The sequence below is a fragment of the Salvelinus fontinalis genome, chromosome 5, assembly GCF_029448725.1.
Source record: "Salvelinus fontinalis isolate EN_2023a chromosome 5, ASM2944872v1, whole genome shotgun sequence".
In the NCBI taxonomy this organism is placed as follows: domain Eukaryota; kingdom Metazoa; phylum Chordata; class Actinopteri; order Salmoniformes; family Salmonidae; genus Salvelinus; species Salvelinus fontinalis.
Genome location: NC_074669.1, coordinates 10,612,113 through 10,631,189, shown reverse-complemented (window position 1 = coordinate 10,631,189; position 19,077 = coordinate 10,612,113). Strand labels below are relative to the sequence as shown.

General features: G+C 41.2%; 2 protein-coding genes across 2 annotated transcripts in view; both read right to left on the bottom strand.

The window, feature by feature from the left end:
• Nucleotides 1–11,555: 11,555 nt before the first annotated feature.
• Nucleotides 11,556–13,911, bottom strand: LOC129854840 (hyaluronidase-5-like). The gene is given in 4 exon segments (XM_055921975.1): nt 11,556–11,590; nt 11,593–11,986; nt 12,130–12,219; nt 12,916–13,911. Coding segments are annotated over 4 exon segments (1,461 nt in total). The 5' UTR covers nt 13,858–13,911.
• Nucleotides 13,912–17,409: 3,498 nt separating this feature from the next.
• The window catches only part of LOC129855086 (hyaluronidase-4-like), a 19,517-nt gene continuing 17,849 nt past the window's right edge, over nt 17,410–19,077 (bottom strand). Inside the window, exon 4 of the mRNA XM_055922404.1 lies at nt 17,410–19,077. This exon is cut by the window's right edge and continues 2,442 nt beyond it. The gene's annotated coding sequence lies outside the window, so the exon portion shown is untranslated.

Here is a 19,077-nt window from a genome sequence, read left to right as displayed (position 1 = left end):
TGAGGAATGGATGGGCTTGAGCTCCTCATATCACCAGGGAACTGGTCCATTGCCTTGACAGACCAACAGAGGCCTGTAAAGAGAAGCCTGCTGAAAGACTGATGTTCTAGGTGGTCTGTCATTGCACCGTTGAACCCAACAGGGGCTGTGTAATTACATACACCCTTTATATGCCTCAAAGTCAAGAGGAAAGAACGTCCTTTCACAGTAATCTGTGATACAGAGGGAATATTAATGCTAAATGGGCTCAAAATGGACTGGACTTGCACCCTCAATCAGGGGCTTTAGTTGCACTGACGCAAATGTCGGAAAACACACCCAAAAGACAAACTATAGAATTCAGTAAAGGATCTATTTTATTCTGAGGACGGACGACAGTCTACTGAGAAGAAGGAAAGATATACCCAACATAACACAGTTATATAGCACAGAGAGAATGTCGACCATTATTTTACATTCTAGTGCATCCAAATGGTGTGCTAATGCTGGAATACGACAGTATAGGGCCCCAGAGGCTCTTTGTCTCATGGTGGCTAGCACCTCTTTTTAAAGCTGCATGTGTCCAGACTGAGACTGTTCCTGGGGGAAGATGAGAAGTAACAAGATGACTAACATAACTTAAGGAAGGATCCAAGAGGCCAAAGGAAATATTGCTATAATCAAATGCACGTTCTATTGTCGGGAGAATAGAGAGGGAAAACAGCTACGCCAAGGGAGCTATTTTTGAAGGAGACAAGTATCTCCACACAGCACACGTCTCTGTGTATGATAATTTACTGGTGTTCTATAGAACATTCTGGCTCACAATCAATTCAACACAATGCCATGCCATAGATGCAATGCACACAATCTGCCAGTCAATCACCAGTCAACTTTGTTGCTAAGGAACAGGGCTCATAACTCACCAATAAAAGTCCTCAAAGCAATATGTCCTCATTGTACATTTGGTAATATCAGGGTAGAAACTGGGAATCCAACTGCTTGCACTACATCCACTGAGATCTCTTTACATACTGTACATTCGTAAAATGTGTTCAGACCCCTTGACTTTTTTCACATTCTGATACATTACAGCGTTATTCTAAAATGAATTAAATCGATTTTTCCCTCATCAATCTACACACAATACCCCATATTGACAACATTTTTATTCACATTTACATAAGTATTCAGACCCATTACTCAGTACTTTGTTGAAGTACCTTTGGCAGCGATTACAGCCTCGAGTCTTCTTGGGTATGACGCTACAAGCTTAACACACCTGTATTTGGGGAGTTTCTCCCATTTCTCTCTGCAGATCCTCTCAAGCTCTGTCAGGTTGGATGGGGAGCGTTGCTGCACGACTGTTTTCAGGTCTCTCCAGATATGTTCGATCCGGGCTCTGGCTGGGCCACTCAAGAACATTCAGAGACTTGTCCCGAAGCCACTGCTATGTTGTCTTGGCGGTGTGCTTAGGGTCATTGTCCTGTTGGAAGGTGAAGCTTTGCCTCAGTCTGGAGCAGGTTTTCATCAAGGATCTCTCTATACTTTGTTCCATTCATTCCATTCTGCCACCACCATGCTTCACCGTATGGATGGCGCCAAGTTTCCTCCTGATGGGACGCGTGGCATTCAGGCCAAAGGGTTCAATCTTGGTTTCATCAGACCAGAGAATCTTGTTTCTCATGGTCTGAGTCCTTTAGGTGACTTTTGGCAAACTCCAAGAGGGCTGTCATGTGCCTTTTACTGAGGAGTGGCTTCCGTCTGGTCACTCTACCATAAAGGCTTGATTGGTGGAGTGCTGTAGAGATGGTTGTCCTTCTGGAAGGTTCTCCCATCTCCAGAGGTACTCTAGAGCTCTGTCAGAATGTACATCCGCTTCTTGGTCACCTCCCTGAGGTCTACGGACAATTCCTTCGACCTCTTGGCTTGGTTTTTGCTCTGACATGCACTGTCAACTGTGGGACCTTATATAGACAGGTGTAATGATAATGGCGCCGGAGGAGATGGCTGTCGTTTTACGGACCCTTAATCAATTGTGCTATTGTGTGTGTTTTTTCACGTTATTTGTAACTTATTTTGTACATAATGTTTCTGCCACCGTCTCTTATGACTGAAAAGAGTTTCTAGATATCAGGACAGCGATTCCTCACCCTTACTGGAAGAATATTTTTTCTTTAACGAATCGGACGCAAAGGATTTTCTCTAGACACCCGACAAGGCCCTCATCCCCGTCATTCACAGGAGAAAGAGACAGAGATATTGGGGACGTAGGTCTGGGTGACTTGTAAGGATCCGACGGCGAGTGGGTAATCTGCCTTTACCATCTGTCCTATTAGTCAACATACAATCATTGGATAATAAAATAGACGAACTATGAGCATGTATATTCTACCAACGGGATATAAAAAACTGTATTATCTTATGTTTCACAGAGTCATGGCTGAAAGATGACATGAATAACATAAAGCTGGCGGGTTTTACGCTTTTTCGGCAGGATAGAACAACAGCCTCTGGTAATACACGTACATTTGAAAACAACAGATGGTGCACGAAATCTAAGGAAGTTTCGAGGTTTTTGCGCACCTGAGGTAGAGTATTTCATGATAAGCTGTAGACGACACTATTTACCGAGAGAGAGTTCATCTATATTCTTCGTAGCTGTCTATTTACCACCACAAACCGATGCTGGCACTAAGACCACAATCAATGAGCTGTATACAACCATAAGCAAAAAGGAAAATGATCATCCAGAGGCAGCGCTCCTTGTGGCCGAGGACTTTAATGCATGGAAACTTAAATTCGTTGTACCTCATTTTTACCAGCATGTTAAATGTGCAACCAGAGGGGAACAAACACATACAAAGCTCTCCCTCGCCCTCCATTTGGCAAATCTGACCACAATTCTATCCTCCTGATTCCAGCTTACAAGCAAAAACTAAAGCAGGAAGCACCATTGACTCAGTCAATAAAAAAATGGTCAGAGGAAACAGATGCTAAGCAACAGGACTGTTTTTCACAAGGCACTACAGAGGGTAGAGCGTCCAGCCCAGTACATCACTGGGGCCAAGCTTCCTGCCATCCAGGACCTCTATACCAGATGGTGTCAGAGGAAGGCCCTAAACATTGTCAAAGACTCCAGCCACCATAGTCATAGACTATTCTCTCTGCTACCGCACGGCAAGCGGAACCAGAGCGTCAAGTCTAGATCCAAAAGACTTTTGAACAGCTTCTACCCCCAAGCCATAAGACTCATGAACAGCTAATCAAATGGTTACCCAGTCTATTTGCATTGCCCCCCCCCCCCCCCGCCCCCTATTTTATGCTGCTGCTACTCTCTTTTATTCTACCTACATGTACATATTAGCTCAATTACCTCGACTAACCGGTGCCCTCGCACATTGACTCTGTACTGGTACCCCCTGTATATAGCCTTGCTATTGTTATTTTTCTGCTGCTCTTGAATTATTTTATTTTATTTTTTTACCCAGCTATTTAAAAAAAAAATGCATTCTTGGTTCAGGGCTTGTAAGTCAACATTTCACTGTAAGGTCTACACCTGTTGTATTCGGCACATGTGACAAATACAATTTAATTTGATTTGATTTTATGTGCTTTTACAAATCATGTCCAATCAATTGAATTTACCACAGGTGGACTCCAATCAAGTTGTAGAAACATCTCAAGGATGATCAATGGAAACAGGATGTACCTGAGCTCAATTTAGAGTCTCATAGCAAAAAATACTTATGTAAATAAGGTATTTGCTAAAATTCCTAAAAACCTGTTTTCACTTTGTCATTATGGGGTATTGTATGTCGATTGATGAGGATTTTTTTTATTGAATCCATTTTAGAATAAGGCTGTAACGTAACAAAATGTGAAAAGAGCCAAGAGGTCTGAATACTTTCTGAATGCACAGTATGGCTTTATATCATCCACTCTGGACAGGACAGCATCATGTTTTGCTAAAGTCTGGTATATAGCCCCCCTATTATATTAGCAGACAACTGTTGCCATAGACGACTCTGGTAACCTGCAGTGACCTTGTAAAATTACCATTCTCCACATGCAGTTGCAAGAAGGCGCTGATGGACATCGCCCATCTCCACATGCAGTTGCATAATGGCGCCAATGGCGCCAATGGACATGGCCGCCTTGTTTCAGGCTCCTAAGTATCTTTGCAGGGTTTTTTTTGTTTGTTAGATATTAGTGCGCAGTTGGAGCTAGGAACACAAGCATTTTGCTACACCCGCAATAACATCTACTAACCATGTTTATGTGACAAATAAAATTTGAGTTGACTAATGGAAAACCACCATGGCACCCAGCGCACAGCCTGAATCCAAACAAATAAAAACAAAAGTCATGTGTATAGCTACATGATATACAGTTGAAGTCGGAAGTTTACATACATCTTAGCCAAATACATTTAAACTCAGTTTTTCACAATTCTTGACATTTAATCCCAGTAAAAATTCCCTGTTTTAGGTCAGTTAGGATCACCACTTTATTTTAGAATGTGACGTGTCAAAATAATAGCAGAGAGAATGATTTATTTCAGCTTTCATTTATTTCATCACATTCCCAGTGGGTCAACAGTTTACATACACTCAATTCGTATTTGGTAGCATTGCCTTTAAATTGTTGAACTTGGGTCAAATGTTTCAGGTAGTCTTCCACAAGCTTCCCACAATAAGTTGGATGAATTTTGGCCCATTCCTCCTGACAGAGCTGGTGTGACTGAGTCAGGTTTGTAGGCCTCCTTGCTCGCACACGCTTTTTCAGTTCTGCCCACAAATTATCTATAGGATTGAGGTCAGGGCTTTGTGATGGCCACTCCCAATGTCTTGACTTTGTTGTCCTTAAGCCATTTTGCCACAACTTTGGAAGTATGCTTGGGGTCATTGTCCAATTGGAAGACCCATTTGCAACCAAGCTTTAACTTCCTGACCGATGTCTTGAGATGTTGCTTCAATATATCCACATAATTTTCTTCCTCATTGAGGCCATCTATTTTGTGAAGTGCACCAGTCCCTCCTGCAGCAAAGCACCCCCACAACATGATGATGCCACCCCGTGCTTCACAGTTGGGATGGTGTTCTTTGGCTTGCAAGCCTCCCCATTTTCCCTCCAAACATAACGATGGTCATTATGGCCAAACAGTTATATTTTCATATTTCGTATTAATTTGCACTTTTCGCACCAAAGTACGTTAATCTGTAGGAGACAGAACGCGTCTCCTTCCTGGGTGGTATGACGACTGTGTGGTCCCATGGTGTTTATACTTGCGTACTATTGTTTGTACAGACGAACGTGGTACCTTCAGGCATTTGGAAATTGCTCCCAAGGATGAACCAGACTTGTGGCGGTCTACAACTTTTTTTCTGCGGTCTTGGCTGATTTCTTTTGATTTTCACATGATGTCAAGCAAAGAGGCACTGAGTTTGAAGGTAGGCCTTGAAATCCACAGGAACACCTCCGGGGTAACTAGCTTGGTAATGCAAGCTAGCTTGCTAATGCACGTGTTAGCATCAAGCTTCATCCCACAAACCACCAGCCTGATCTCTATCACAGTGTCAGAGCACCTGAGATGACGTTGTGATGGGAAATTAAATCATACTATTATTGCATGAAAGTGGTTCATGATGCTAAAGTGGCTCAGTAGACAATTAGGCCAATATTCAGCTCAGTTCACTTCAAGTTAGTTCAGTTAAACTCGACTGAATTCAGTCTAGATCAGATCAGATAATTTTAATTCAGTTGAGTTCAATTCAGTCACTGAATTACAGCTGTGGGACTTGGGGAGGGATAAGGAATGTGATTATCAAGAATGGTCTAAGCAAATACAAGCTTTATCTTGAACATAACCTTTTAAACAAAGGATATGTGTCACACCCTGGCCTTAGTTATCTTTGTTTCCTTTATTATTTTAGTTAGGTCAGGGTGTGACATGGGGGATGTATGTGTTTTGAATTGTCTAGGGTTTTTTGTATGTTTATGGGGCAGTGTTCAGTCTAGGTGTTTGTATGTCTATGGTTGCCTAGATTGGTTCTCAATTAGAGACAGCTGTCTATCGTTGTCTCTGATTGGGAACCATATTTAGGCAGCCATATTAATTAGGTAGTTCGTGGGTGATTGTCTATGTGTAGTGTTTAGTGTCAGCACTATTTGTGCTATAGCTTCACGTTTGTTGTTTTGTCTGGTTTGTATAGTGTTCGTTTCGTCTTAAATAAAAAGAGAAGATGTATTGTTATCACGCTGCGCCTTGGTCCTCCTCTCTTCCACGTTACGACGATCGTGACAATATGACTAATCAAATGAGTATTTATAATGACACTATTAAGAATGGGATTCAGCTATCACTTACTATTGTTATTTCTTTATGTCATTAGCACTGTGTGGAAAGGAATGTTAGCATGTGAGCTTTTCAATGATCAGGTAGCGCTATGAAAATTGACTCATGGTTGCATTTGTAACAATCACTTTTCAGCTGTAGTTTCACCTTTCATGTGTATGTGCGTGAGTGTGCGCGTGTGTGTGTGTTTGTGCATGTGCATGTGCGTGCATGAGTGAGAGAGGTTTCGAGCCACAGAGGCTCCCCAACAGATGGACAGAGCAGAAAGGGGGGGATTAACCTCTATAGAACCTCTATAGGTTAACCGCTATAGAACCTTGACCTCCCCTTTATCGAACATTGACTCCCTGGTCCCAGACCATTTGGCAGACCATGTATAGTATGTTACTGGGTGCCTTGATCCCCTTCTGCTATAGAACCTTGATCCACTTCTGTTACAGAACCTTGACCCCCTCCTGCTATAGAACCTTGACCCCTCCTGCTATAGAACCTTGACCTCCCCTTTATAGAACATTGACCCCCTCCTGCTATAGAACCTTGACCCCTCCTGCTATAGAACCTTGACCCCTTCCTGCTATAGAACCTTGATCCCCTCCTGCTATAGAACATTGATACCCTCCTGCTATATAACCTTGATCCCCTCCTGTTATTGAACCTTTACCCCCTCCTTCTATAGAACCTTGATTCCCACCTGCTATATGTTCCATTGATCCCCTCCTTCTATATAACCTTGATCCCTTCCTGCTATAGAACCTTGACGACCTCCTGCCCCCAGAATATGATTCTAGGGGATGATAGATAAAAGTCTACACATAATGCTCCTTGATATACATGCACACACACACATGTTTCTCTTTATTGAGACCTATACAGATGTATTTCCTGGATGCTTTTAGTGTGTGAACCCTCTGGAGGGTTGGGAAAGGGCCTATGCAAAGGGACACGATAGCATTCTCTACTTATCTTACATTCATTAAGTAGTGATCAACTTCAACCCTATCCTCGACCTTTCAAAGTTAAACATGGCAAAACTGTCTTGAAAAAACGACTTAATTTGTGGTTCCCAGATATTATCCAATGATAAGCTTTCTAGAGGGAAACAATGTGGATTATAGTTGTCAGGATTAACTTGATAATACTCCAGTATGTCGATAAGAAGTTTTGTTTTGTGACGGAAATTAGATGAGAATGTGATTAGAATTGTAACCATGGTGATATCAAGGCTCTCACTCTCTCTGTAGATGGCTATTGCTTTAGGAGAGAGGAGATTGAGGTTTTCTGCAGTGGATTATAGAGATTTAACGATTCGTTCTTGTTTCTGTGAGTATCCCACACTGGGTTGGAACTTCATAGCCTCAGCTCTCTGTATTGGAAGCAATCCTCTTGTATCTCACAGTCATACAGAAATCAAAGAAAATCCTTACGGAGAAACCATGTGAATTTCACATGTGATCACGTGACCTCGTGGGGTTTTTTCATAAGGGAAGTTCAATGCAGTGAGGCACAGGCAGCAGGTATGTAGCAAGGTTTGTTTTGTGTGTGTGTTTCGCTAAACACACACAAAACAAACATATGTTGACAAGAAGACAAGTACGCATAAATATGCTCAAACCCACGCCCCACCCCAGCACCCCACAAACACAGGTGCTTACAATTGCACACAGACACAGACATGGACACACGGACACACACACACGGACAAACACCAGGGGCACATTACGTATTTGCTGTCTTGTAATTTCTGCCATTTTCATTTCATATTCATCAAACATTAATTTGACTCCTGAAAAGAATGGAGTCCAAAGGGATTTGATCTCCACACATCAGCATGCTCTCCCTAATCTTCAAACAAAGGGATTTGATCTCCCTTCATCAGCATGCTCTCCCTAATCTAAGTCTTCAGACAAAGGGATCTGATCTCCCCTCATCAGCATGCTCTCCCTAATCTAAGTCTTCAGACAAAGGGATTTGATCTCCCCTCATCAGCATGCTCTCCCTAATCTAAGTCTTAAGACAAAGGGATTTGATCTCCCCACATCAGCATGCTCTCCCTAATATAAGTCTTCAGACAAAGGGATTTGATCTCCCCACATCAGCATGCTCTCCCTAATCTAAGTCTTCAGACAAAGGGATTTGATCTCCCCACATCAGCATGCTCTCCCTAATCTAAATCAATGTAGCATTCTGAGACTCATGAAATATAATAACCATTAGGGCTTACCCTGCAGCATAGTAACTTTAAGGTGCTGTTCTAAGAGAGTACATTAGATCATGTTACTGCATTCCCCAGTCCTTTCTCTAAATGACTTCTCTCTCTGTCAGATGTAACACTTCCCACTGGGCAGACACTGGTTGAGTCAGCGTTGTGTCCATGTCCTTTAGATGTTGAATTGAGTGCTCGGATGAAAGGAGTGGGTCACTCAAAACTGTTCCTGACATTTCCCTGACATGGTGACATTCATACGACATTTTAGAAGAAAAAAAGACTCTATTAAGATCAGCTACTCTAAACTACATCAGACATGAGAAGTAACAATCCTCCTTATCACTATAGATATCATAGTGGACAAACAACCACCAAAGAGCAATGCTTTTTCTCAGCCTTGACAGTTGTATTCAAGCTGAGTCATTGCTGAATGGTTTGTGCAGAGACACTGTCCGGCTACAGACCCCCTTTTGTGTTGCACTTGAGAGAGCCAATGCCGCTCAGTTCACTCTGTAGTTGTAAAGACCACCTCCACCCACCCTTGAGATGAGTGTTAACCCACTCTAATCGCAGACAGTCACCCGGTGTCACATCAGTGTGTGTTGATGTGTCATGCTTTGGGCCCTGTGTAATGCTGTACAGTTAAACCATTTGCACTGTTTCATTCAGCTGGACTGTGGCTACCCAGTATTAGAATGCCACCTGTGGAAGCAATAACTTCACTGAATATCAAAGGTTTTACTGAATAGAAAAGCACTTGATGGAGTTACTGTTGACCTCTTATTAAGGACACTGGCATATGTCCTGCTGTTTAACGGTCATTTCAATGAATGATGAGTGCAATGTGTCATTGCTATGTGAAGTGATGTAACCAGTTCAAGTTGCCTTATTGGTTTCAAAATGTATTTCATTTAATCCATGAGGTGTTTCCCACGCAAAACGGGATATATACAAAATAGCCTCCAATACCCTACTCAATAAACTGGATGCAGTCTATCACAGTGCCATCCATTTTGTCACCAAAGCCCCATATACTACCCACCACTGCGACCTGTACGCTCTCGTTGGCTGGCCCTCGCTTTATACTTGCCGCCAAACCCACTGGCTCCAGGTCATCTACAAGAGCCTGCTAGGTAAAGTCCCCCCTTATCTCAGCTCGCTGGTCACCATAGCAGCACCCACCTGTAGCACGCGCTCCAGCAGGTATATCTCTCTGGTCACCCCCAAAACCAATTCTTCCTTTGGAAGAATTCCAGAATTCTCCTTCCAGTTCTCTGCTGCTGGAATGAACTACAAAAATCTCTGAAACTGGAAACACTTATCTCCCTCACTAGCTTTAAGCACCAGCTGTCAGAGCAGCTCACAGATTACTGCACCTGTACATAGCCCATCTATAATTTAGCCCAAACATCTACCTCTCTCCCTACTGTATTTATTTATTTTGCACCTTTGCACTCCATTATTTCTATCTCTAGTTTGCACATTCTTCCACTGCAAATCTACCATTCCAGTGTTTTACTTGCTATATTGTATTTATTTCGCCACCATGGCCTTTTTTTTGCCTTTACCTCCCTTATCTCACCTCATTTGCTCACATTGTATATAGAGTCATTTTTCTACTGTATTATTGACTGTATGTTTGTTTTACTCCATGTGTAACTCGGTGTTGTTGTATGTGTCGAACTGCTTTGCTTTATCCTGGCCAGGTCGCAATTGTAAATGAGAACTTGTTCTCAACTTGCCTACCTGGTTAAATAAAGGTGAAATAAAAATATGAGAGGAATTGTTGTCACTATTATCCCTTGACTAACACAGAGGAATCAGTGCAAAATACGGATTTATCGCCCCCTACAGTTACTTTACACTATCAGCAGGAGTTGAATTTACATTGCCCTTTTTCATGATGCATCCCCTTCCTGTCTGGCTAGGCAAGTCTACTGGATACATGTTTTCAAATGGAGGAACGCTAAGAGCAACAAGGACCTCAGGTGGAACATAGTGGTATGCTCTGGTTTATTTGTTTACTTTGTCCCCTTAGTGAGACACATAGGCACTCTAGCCAGAAGACACATGGATTCATGATGTGGATCTGCAACGTCCAATAATATCTGTGAGAAATTACTGAAATCAAATCACATTTTATTTGTCACATGCCCGAAAACATCAGGTATAGACTTTACTGTGAAATACTTACTTACGAGCATTTTCCCAGCAATGCAGAGTTAAAAAGTATTTTCATGATCAATGTATTTTTTTTAAATCTGTCAAACAGACACAAAGTTCCCTCGAGCTAAACAACAGGTTTTGAAAGCCATCTGGAGATTTGTGAACAGGAAACTTGACATTGACAGGAAATGCCAGTTGTCTATATACCTGATGAATTCTGGCCTTACAGTGTCATAAGATATTGGGTACTGTATATCACATTAGTAACCTAGTTAAAGGTTGTGGATATACAGTATATCACATTAGAAACCTAGTTAAAGGTTGTGGTTATACAGTATATCACATTAGAAACCTAGTTAAAGGTTGTGGATATACAGTATATCACATTAGAAACCTAGTTAAAGGTTGTGGATAGACAGTATATCCACTTACACTTGTGATCTTGTCTTGGAAATGATGGTATTTCACCATAATGTGTACTTTTACATCACCATCAAATGTGTTTACACTTTTCACAGCAGTTTCAATTATGTTTTCATATTTTCACCAAAAGTGCAGTCTGTTCATACCTTTTACCTGAACGTTTTTATTAGAATTTTTTACATATGGTAGCAACCCAAACTAGTCTCCCAAACATAAACTCAAGAATCCCTGGAAACTCCAAGTGACAGTACAACACCTCCTTTTGTCCACAATACACATACATCACAGGTGGCTTGTGGCACCTTAATTGGGCTCATAGTAATGGCTGGAACGGAATAAATCAAATGGTATCAAACACATGGTTTCCATATGCTTGATACCAATCCATTCACTCCATTCCAGACATAATTAGCAGTCTTCCCTTCACCAGCTTCCTGTGATGTTGCACATCATTACAAAAAAACATACATACTGTAGACAGAAGTCAGAATGACAAACGGTTGGAAGTATTGGGGAGTTCCATTGCTTTGGACAAAGTTGGGGAAGGAGTTTAGAGTAATGGAGGACTGACATGGTTTGTCAGAGTAGCACAAACAGTCAAATCTGTCAGCAAACCAGTCAATCTCATATTGGGACATTTCACCCTTCACAGCCAAATTGCCTGTTTTATATCTCTTGATCTGGAAGGTATATGGGTTGAGGTGTAGGTAGTCGTCTCTGTCCCAGTGCTTTCTTATGCATCGACCATTCGCCCGACACAAAGCCTCACTGCACAGCCGCGATGCTGTGGAAACATTCAAGATGTATGGATTCATGATCTTCTCCAGGTGGAGTCTGGCAGTGAAACAGGAGTCCTGTGAAAAGTTAAGGGCAGAATGATAAAGTGCTTTTGTTGTGTTTACATTAAATACTTGATTAAATGCATTTAGGTGTTAAAGATGTATGGATTGTTCTTAGAACCATATGAAATAGATCTGTATAGAAATTGGGAGCATACCTCTGAGTCAGTGACGTTCATGTCCCCCCAGGAGATCACCCCAGCCGCTCCCAGGGCAGCTGCCTCCCCAATGGTGTTCACCAGGTCATACTGGCAACCACAGAGTTACAAAGCCATAAGGGAAAATCACTATGACACAATACCAATACCCACCAAGTCATTTAAAAGATACAAATCACACCAAGTCATTCAAAGGATACACATTTTGCCAAGACAAAACACTAGCACTTCAAACACACTTCAACAAATAACATGAGAGAAAATGAGACTAAACAAAGTTGCCATGTTGGTAGAACAGAGGATTAAAGAAAAAGATAGAGAGATCACTGATTTTTTTAGCTCTACCCTTGAGACATTTAGGCCAGGGGTCGGCAAAAGGTTTTTAGCAACAACAACAAAGGTATTTAGCAACATAAAAAATATACGTATTTTTTGTAGGATTTTAGTTTTACGTCAAAAAAGACTAAAATCACCAGGATTCCAGTAAAACATTTGTTTAATTTAGGAAATCTATTAAATTATTCCCACAAATATAATAAGAGACATATGTGATCGTGTCTCAATGTAATCAAGGTATGAAAGTATTGTTCTTTTGAAATACAATCTCTTTTTGGGCTTAGTTGTGGTCAATTATGCAGTGTACAAATTATTATAATTAAGTTCCATCCTCTCCCACGGCTGAATCTAGTTGCAGACCCCTGGTTTAGGCTATGTCTGGTTTTAGGCCAGTTAGTGTGCTGTCAGGTACAGAAATCGTTTTCAGATCTCTTGACAGTGTTTACTGACCTCTGACATGTAGTCATCACCACTGTCTTTGAAAACTGGGCGGATGTAGGCGTAGACAGGAATGGCGTAACTTTGGTTGGGGAGCATGGATACTCTCATAGCTTCCTGAATGCGGTGGCGGACAAATAGGCGGGCTTGGTAGGAATCTCTCAGGATCAGCTCCAGATAGATGGATGGATAAAGAGCAGTGGACTCCTTCCATAGCCACATCAACTCATCGTTCCTCTCTTGCTCAAGCTCAGGACAACTCCCAGAATAATCACTCATATCCTGGTTGTAGTCGTAGTTGTAACAGTCCGGGTACAGATAGTATCCCCAAAGCCTGTTGGGTCTTAGCCTCTTCCCAACCAAGAGAGATCGGAGAAAGTATCGCTTTGCTGCTCGCTCAAACACTATCTTGGCTCTGTCTTCGGCCTCGTCGTCGGATAAGGTTGGGGTCTTGGTTTTCACAGTCTCAATTGAGAGATCTCGATAGATGTCCTTGCTGCCCCAGTTCCGGACCCACTGTGGTCGCCACTCCTCAAAGTCAAGGATGGCTAGGCCCGGTTGGTCTTCGGGGATGTAGTATTCAATGTCATCTTCGGCCTGCTCACGGTGTTCCTGGAAATCAATCAGCTGAGGAAGGCCTTCGTCATACATTTCCCCTGTGTCCTCATCCACATAGGGGAAGAGGCCGAAACGGTCAGTGTAGAAAATGGAGATGCTTTGGTTGGTGGCAGACTTCAAAGTGCTGCTCACTAACTGGAAGTGGGAGAGGTTGAGACCCACGCCAAATCTGGTCTCGCAGAGTTCTGTGGGAGCGTTCCACATGAATAGGAAGGGGTAGTCAGGATCTACAGGTGGGTCTGTTTTAGGTAGTGCCCAGTTGGTGCCCAGCAGAGTCATGAGAAAAAAACATTCCACGAAGTGCAGTCCACGAAAGGAGACCCTGTCCAGATTCATTTTTAACTCTGTGTCTTATTCCTTAAGATGGGAAAACAGAGCATAATCAGTCAAAGTTATTGTGAGTAATGTTTTGGAGCAGTATCAAAAAAAAGCACATCAGACCCAGATTAAAGTGGGTAAATGTGTTCTGCACTACCTTTCTTTTCAAAGCAGATTTCCTTTCAAAGAACAAGTATTTGTTTTTGTTTGATGTAATTTTGGCAAATACAAACATAACTGTGACATCATTGATCAGCATTCTATCCTGCACCATCTACTCAAAAAAGCTTTACATTTTGAAGTGTTCAATTCAATAAAAAAGAATTACATTTTTCTGTGAGGGAACATCTTGTGTGGAGAGGAAAATACAACCAAACACTGCACAAATTGTAAAAATAGAAGTAATAGTCAAAATGGAGGCAATAGAGAATGACATCAGCACAAAACTAAGCACATTGTATTCAATCATATCTGTGATTTCTCAACTGCTGAACATGACCACGCCATTTCCTGTGCAGTAGAAAAACAGGACATTCCATTATTATGTAAAGGGTAAAGATCTGATCTATGTTCTGTTTTCCTCTTTCCTCAAGAACACCCGTTGGCACTTGTACTATTTCACAATGTATTGCAACTGGAAGAGTGGGCATTGGAGTTGATGATCATTGATTAGCAATGCCTGACGTGTGAATTAGAGCTCGGTGATATGGACAAAAATACGTAATAAAATAAATTGCCTGAATTTATGTGATTATGATAAATAGAACAATACATTTATAACATTAATGTGCATCACATATATATATATATATATATATATATATATATATATATATTTTATATACTTTAAACTACAAATAGTTTGATGGTTGAAGTCATCAATTGTAAAATGAACAGTCACCCATATTAACAAACGTATTTCACATTCCTGTAGTAAATGCTACTTATTTTAATGAAGGATATCTGCAAAATGTCTGCGATAAGTGATTGGTATGGTAAGAGTTTATTGTCCCAGTTCTACACTCTTAGAAAAAAGGGTTCCAAAAGGGCTCTGCGCCTGTCCACATAAGATAACACTTTTTGGTTCCAGGAAGAACCCTTATTGGTTCAAGGTAGAACTATTTTGGGTTCCATGTAGAACCCTTTCCGCAGAGGGTTCTACATGGAACCCAAAATAGTTCTACCTGGAATCAAAAGGGGTTCTTCAAAGGGTTCTCCTATGACGATAGCCTCTTTTTCTAAGAGTGTACATGTATCTCTCACCTGAACTAATTTGGATGGTGGTTGTCCTGGAATAAAGTCACTTCCAGTTAAGCTGTCTCGTGTCCAAGTCTTTTCTTTAATATAGCTGATGTTCCACTCTCTGAAACCTACAAACGGCGCGTTGCATTACCACCATCTCAATTAGTTTACATGGCAGACAGGAATTTAGACACACGTCAGGCATTACTAATCAATGATCATCAACTCCAATTCCCACTCTTACACACCAATGGAATTAACCACCAGAGGCACATTCCTCACATTAAATCACTATACTTTATATTTTATTATGGGTCATAAAATTGGAACTTATGTCACAACAGCCACAGGTGGCTTGACTTCAATGTTTTATCAGCACACATCTCAACAAGGCTAGAGAAAGGACAAGAGACAGGCAGGCGATCACTGGCCAAGACAAAACACTATAGATGTAGGATCTTAATTTGATCGCTCTTTTGTTTCTGAGAATTTTCCTGCACATCAGGAAATGCAAACTTGTAACGTATTCAAGGTTTAAAAATGCTTCTAAAGTTTGTCATTTCCACTTTGAAAAATGAATCAACCCCTACTAAAATGTCCATTAATTATAATCCACATAATAATTCACATTTCCGGATGTTGCGAACTGGCTAAAATTAAGATCCTACATCTATACCACTTCAAACATACTTCAAACAATAACATAAGAGAAAATGAGACGAAACAAAGTTGTCAAGCTGGTAGAACAAAGGATTAAAGGTTACAACATGAATGTGCACACACCTGTTCCAGGGATTCTCACACAAACGCCTTGCAATCCAGCACACTCTGTATTTCCCCTTCTCCTGCTCAAAATGTTTGATCCCTTACTACAAACCTCACCCCAGGTCTCACCTGGGAAATTTAAATAGTGTGTCTAAATACGTTCTGCAATAGCTTTGAGCGTAGCTTGGTGTTACAAAGCAAACACTTACGTAACCTTGTCAGCACGGAGAAGACAGACTTTGATTTATATGCTAGGTCTTGTGACTCCCTCAGGGGGTTCTATTTATTGGGATTCGTTGATATGAACAGGTTTAAAATGAACTTTTCTGTGCCTGGAGGGGGGTTTGAGGAATGTTTATCACAACAATGTGTGGACACCTCCAAATATCCTTGCTATGTGTCATGATTTGATTTGTCCCTAGTATCTTTCCCTCAATTTGCTTGGTCAGTTTAAGTTGGAAATGTACTGCTGAGTAATTGTACATACGTAGCCAGTAATTTCATCATATCTATGACCGAATCTGTTAATTCTTTGGAGTCTAAGACATTGGGGGAGGGGGGGGGGTGCTAAGCTGAAATCTGGATTTGTTTTTAGATGGTCATACTATGGATCATTTAGCTATTTGATTTGGAATTTTAGGACCTTTTATGTCTTTTAGGTCTAAAAAATCTATATATATTCATATATATAAAAAATGTAAGAAAATATTGATTTTGGCCTTCACTAAAGCCTATAGAATCACATTGAATAACACATTCATAAATGGAAAAAAGGACAGTCCAAAAAGAAATCATAAGAAGCAAGGTTTTGAAGTGTTTGTCTTAATTCTAGGAGACATACAAAAAAAACAGGAAATATATGTATATTTTTTACACATATTTAACCCCTTTTTTGGGTAGGCACAAAACCATTTTTTTGTTTTTTTACCTGTACCGGTTACCTTCAGACGAGTTCCGTGACACTTGTGGGAGACGTAGAGCAAAATGGAGAACACCATCATGTTCAGGAGAATCTCATTAGTTTGAAGCCCAAAGTGTTTGGATGCTACCAAACAGAAGTTTGCACATCGACGGTACCGACTTCATACGAGTCTCTTGACACTTGTGGGGGTCATAGAGCAAAATGGAGAACATCATTCGTGAGAGTCTCCCCCTTTCAAAAGACTGGTCATAATAGCTCAAGCCCTTCGGACACAACGAACGTTTTTGTGAGAAGACTGATTTTCGGGATGTCTCATGGTCTGACAAACACTGTTCTAGCTTTGCCACCTTTCACCACAGTTGTGGAAGTGCGACAGGCAGATGTGGTGGATTGAGACGCATCCAATGCAAAAAAAACATCTCTATCTTAAACTGACGGATTTTGATTGGCATTTTTTTTTAAACTGATGGATTTTGATTGGGATTTTTTTGTTATGCACCGGTGCGTCAATCAACTCTAAGGGGTTAAAACACACTATTTCATCAACTTAATTACCACAGTAGCATTACTCAAAGCCCCTCAAAGGTTATGGGGTTAAAGGTTACTATCACGTTTCAGGTAAGACCCAAATGCAGACCGTGTTGAAGTAACAATGTTTATTACAGAAACAGGGGCAGGCAAACGGCAGGCAGGGGTTGATAATCCAGAGTAGTGGCAAAGGCACAGGACGGCAGGCAGGCTCAGAGTCAGGACAGGCAAAGGTCAAAACCAGGAGAGCGAGAAAAAGAGACTGGGGAAAAACAGGAGCTGAGACAAAATGCTGGTTGACTTGACAAATTAGACAAACTGGCAACAGACAAACAGAGAACACAGGTATAAGTACCCAGGCATGACAGTTACAGACTCTGCATACTGTCCAAAGCAGGCCTCTCCAACCCTGTTCCTAGAGAGCTACCGTCCTGTAGGTTTTCACTCCAACCCTAATCTAGCACACTTGAATCTAATAATAAACTGGATAGTTACAACTGTGTTTGGAGCAAAAACCTACTGGAGGGTAGCTCTCTCAGAACAGGGTTTAAGAGCCCTGGTCCAAAGGATACCAAATAATGGGCATATAATTCTAGGCAGAGTTGCAAAGAAAAAGCCATATCTCAGACTGGCCAATAAAAAGAAAAGGTTAAGATGGGCAAAATAACACAGACACTGGACAGAGGAACTCTGCCTAGAAAGGCCAGCATCCCGCATCTCGCCTCTTCACTGTTGACGTTGAGACTGGTGTTTTCGGGTACTATTTAATGAAGCTGCCAGTTGAGGACTTGTGAGACGTCTGTTTCTCAAAATAGACACTATAATGTACTTGTCCTCTTACTCAGTTGTGCACCGAGGCCTCCCATTCCTCTTTCTATTCTGGTTAGAGCCAATTTGCGCTGTTCTGTGAAGGGAGTAGTACACAGCGTTGTACGAGATCTTCAGTTTCTTGGCAATTTCTCGCATGGAGTAGCCTTCATTTCTCAGAACAAGAATAGACTGACGAGTTTCAGAAGAAAATTATTTGTTTATGACCATTTTGAGCCTGTAATCAAACCCACAAATATGATACTCCAGATACTCAACCACTCTAAAAAAAAGGCCAGTTGTATTGCTTCTTTAATCAGAACAACAGTTTTCAGTTGTGCTAACATAATTGCAAAAGGGTTTTCTAATGACTAATTAGAAAACCTTTTAAAATGATAAACTTGGATTAGCTAACACAACGTGCCATTGGAACACAGGAGTGATGGTTGCTGCTAATGGGCCTCTGTACACCTATGTAGATATTCCATTAAAAATCAGCCACTTCCAGCTACAATAGTCATTTACAACATTAACAATGTCTACACTGTATTTCTGATCAATTTTATGTTATTTTAATGGACAAAAAATTTGCTTTTCTTTCAAAAACAAGGACATTTCTAATTAACCCCAAACTTTTGAACAGTAGTGTCTATCAACCAATACAGCAGGTCCTGTACATTTCTGTGAAACTGCTGCTTTTACTGATATCTGGTCTCCTATCTCGTTTCTGCACTCTGGAAAACACAGATGCCCTTCAAGGCCCCTGACCTCTGGAGTGTGCCGAGGATATCAGTGTTTGTCTGCAGTTATCAGCCTAACACATTGCGTGTAAGAGAAGGAATATGTCCAAATACACATGCAATAGAATCCAAACTTTAAGGGTCACTTTCAGGGCCACTTTAAGGGACTGTTAAAGGGCTACTGAGGGCCAATTAAAAAACATTCTCAATGGAGAATCTTCATTGATACGTTGT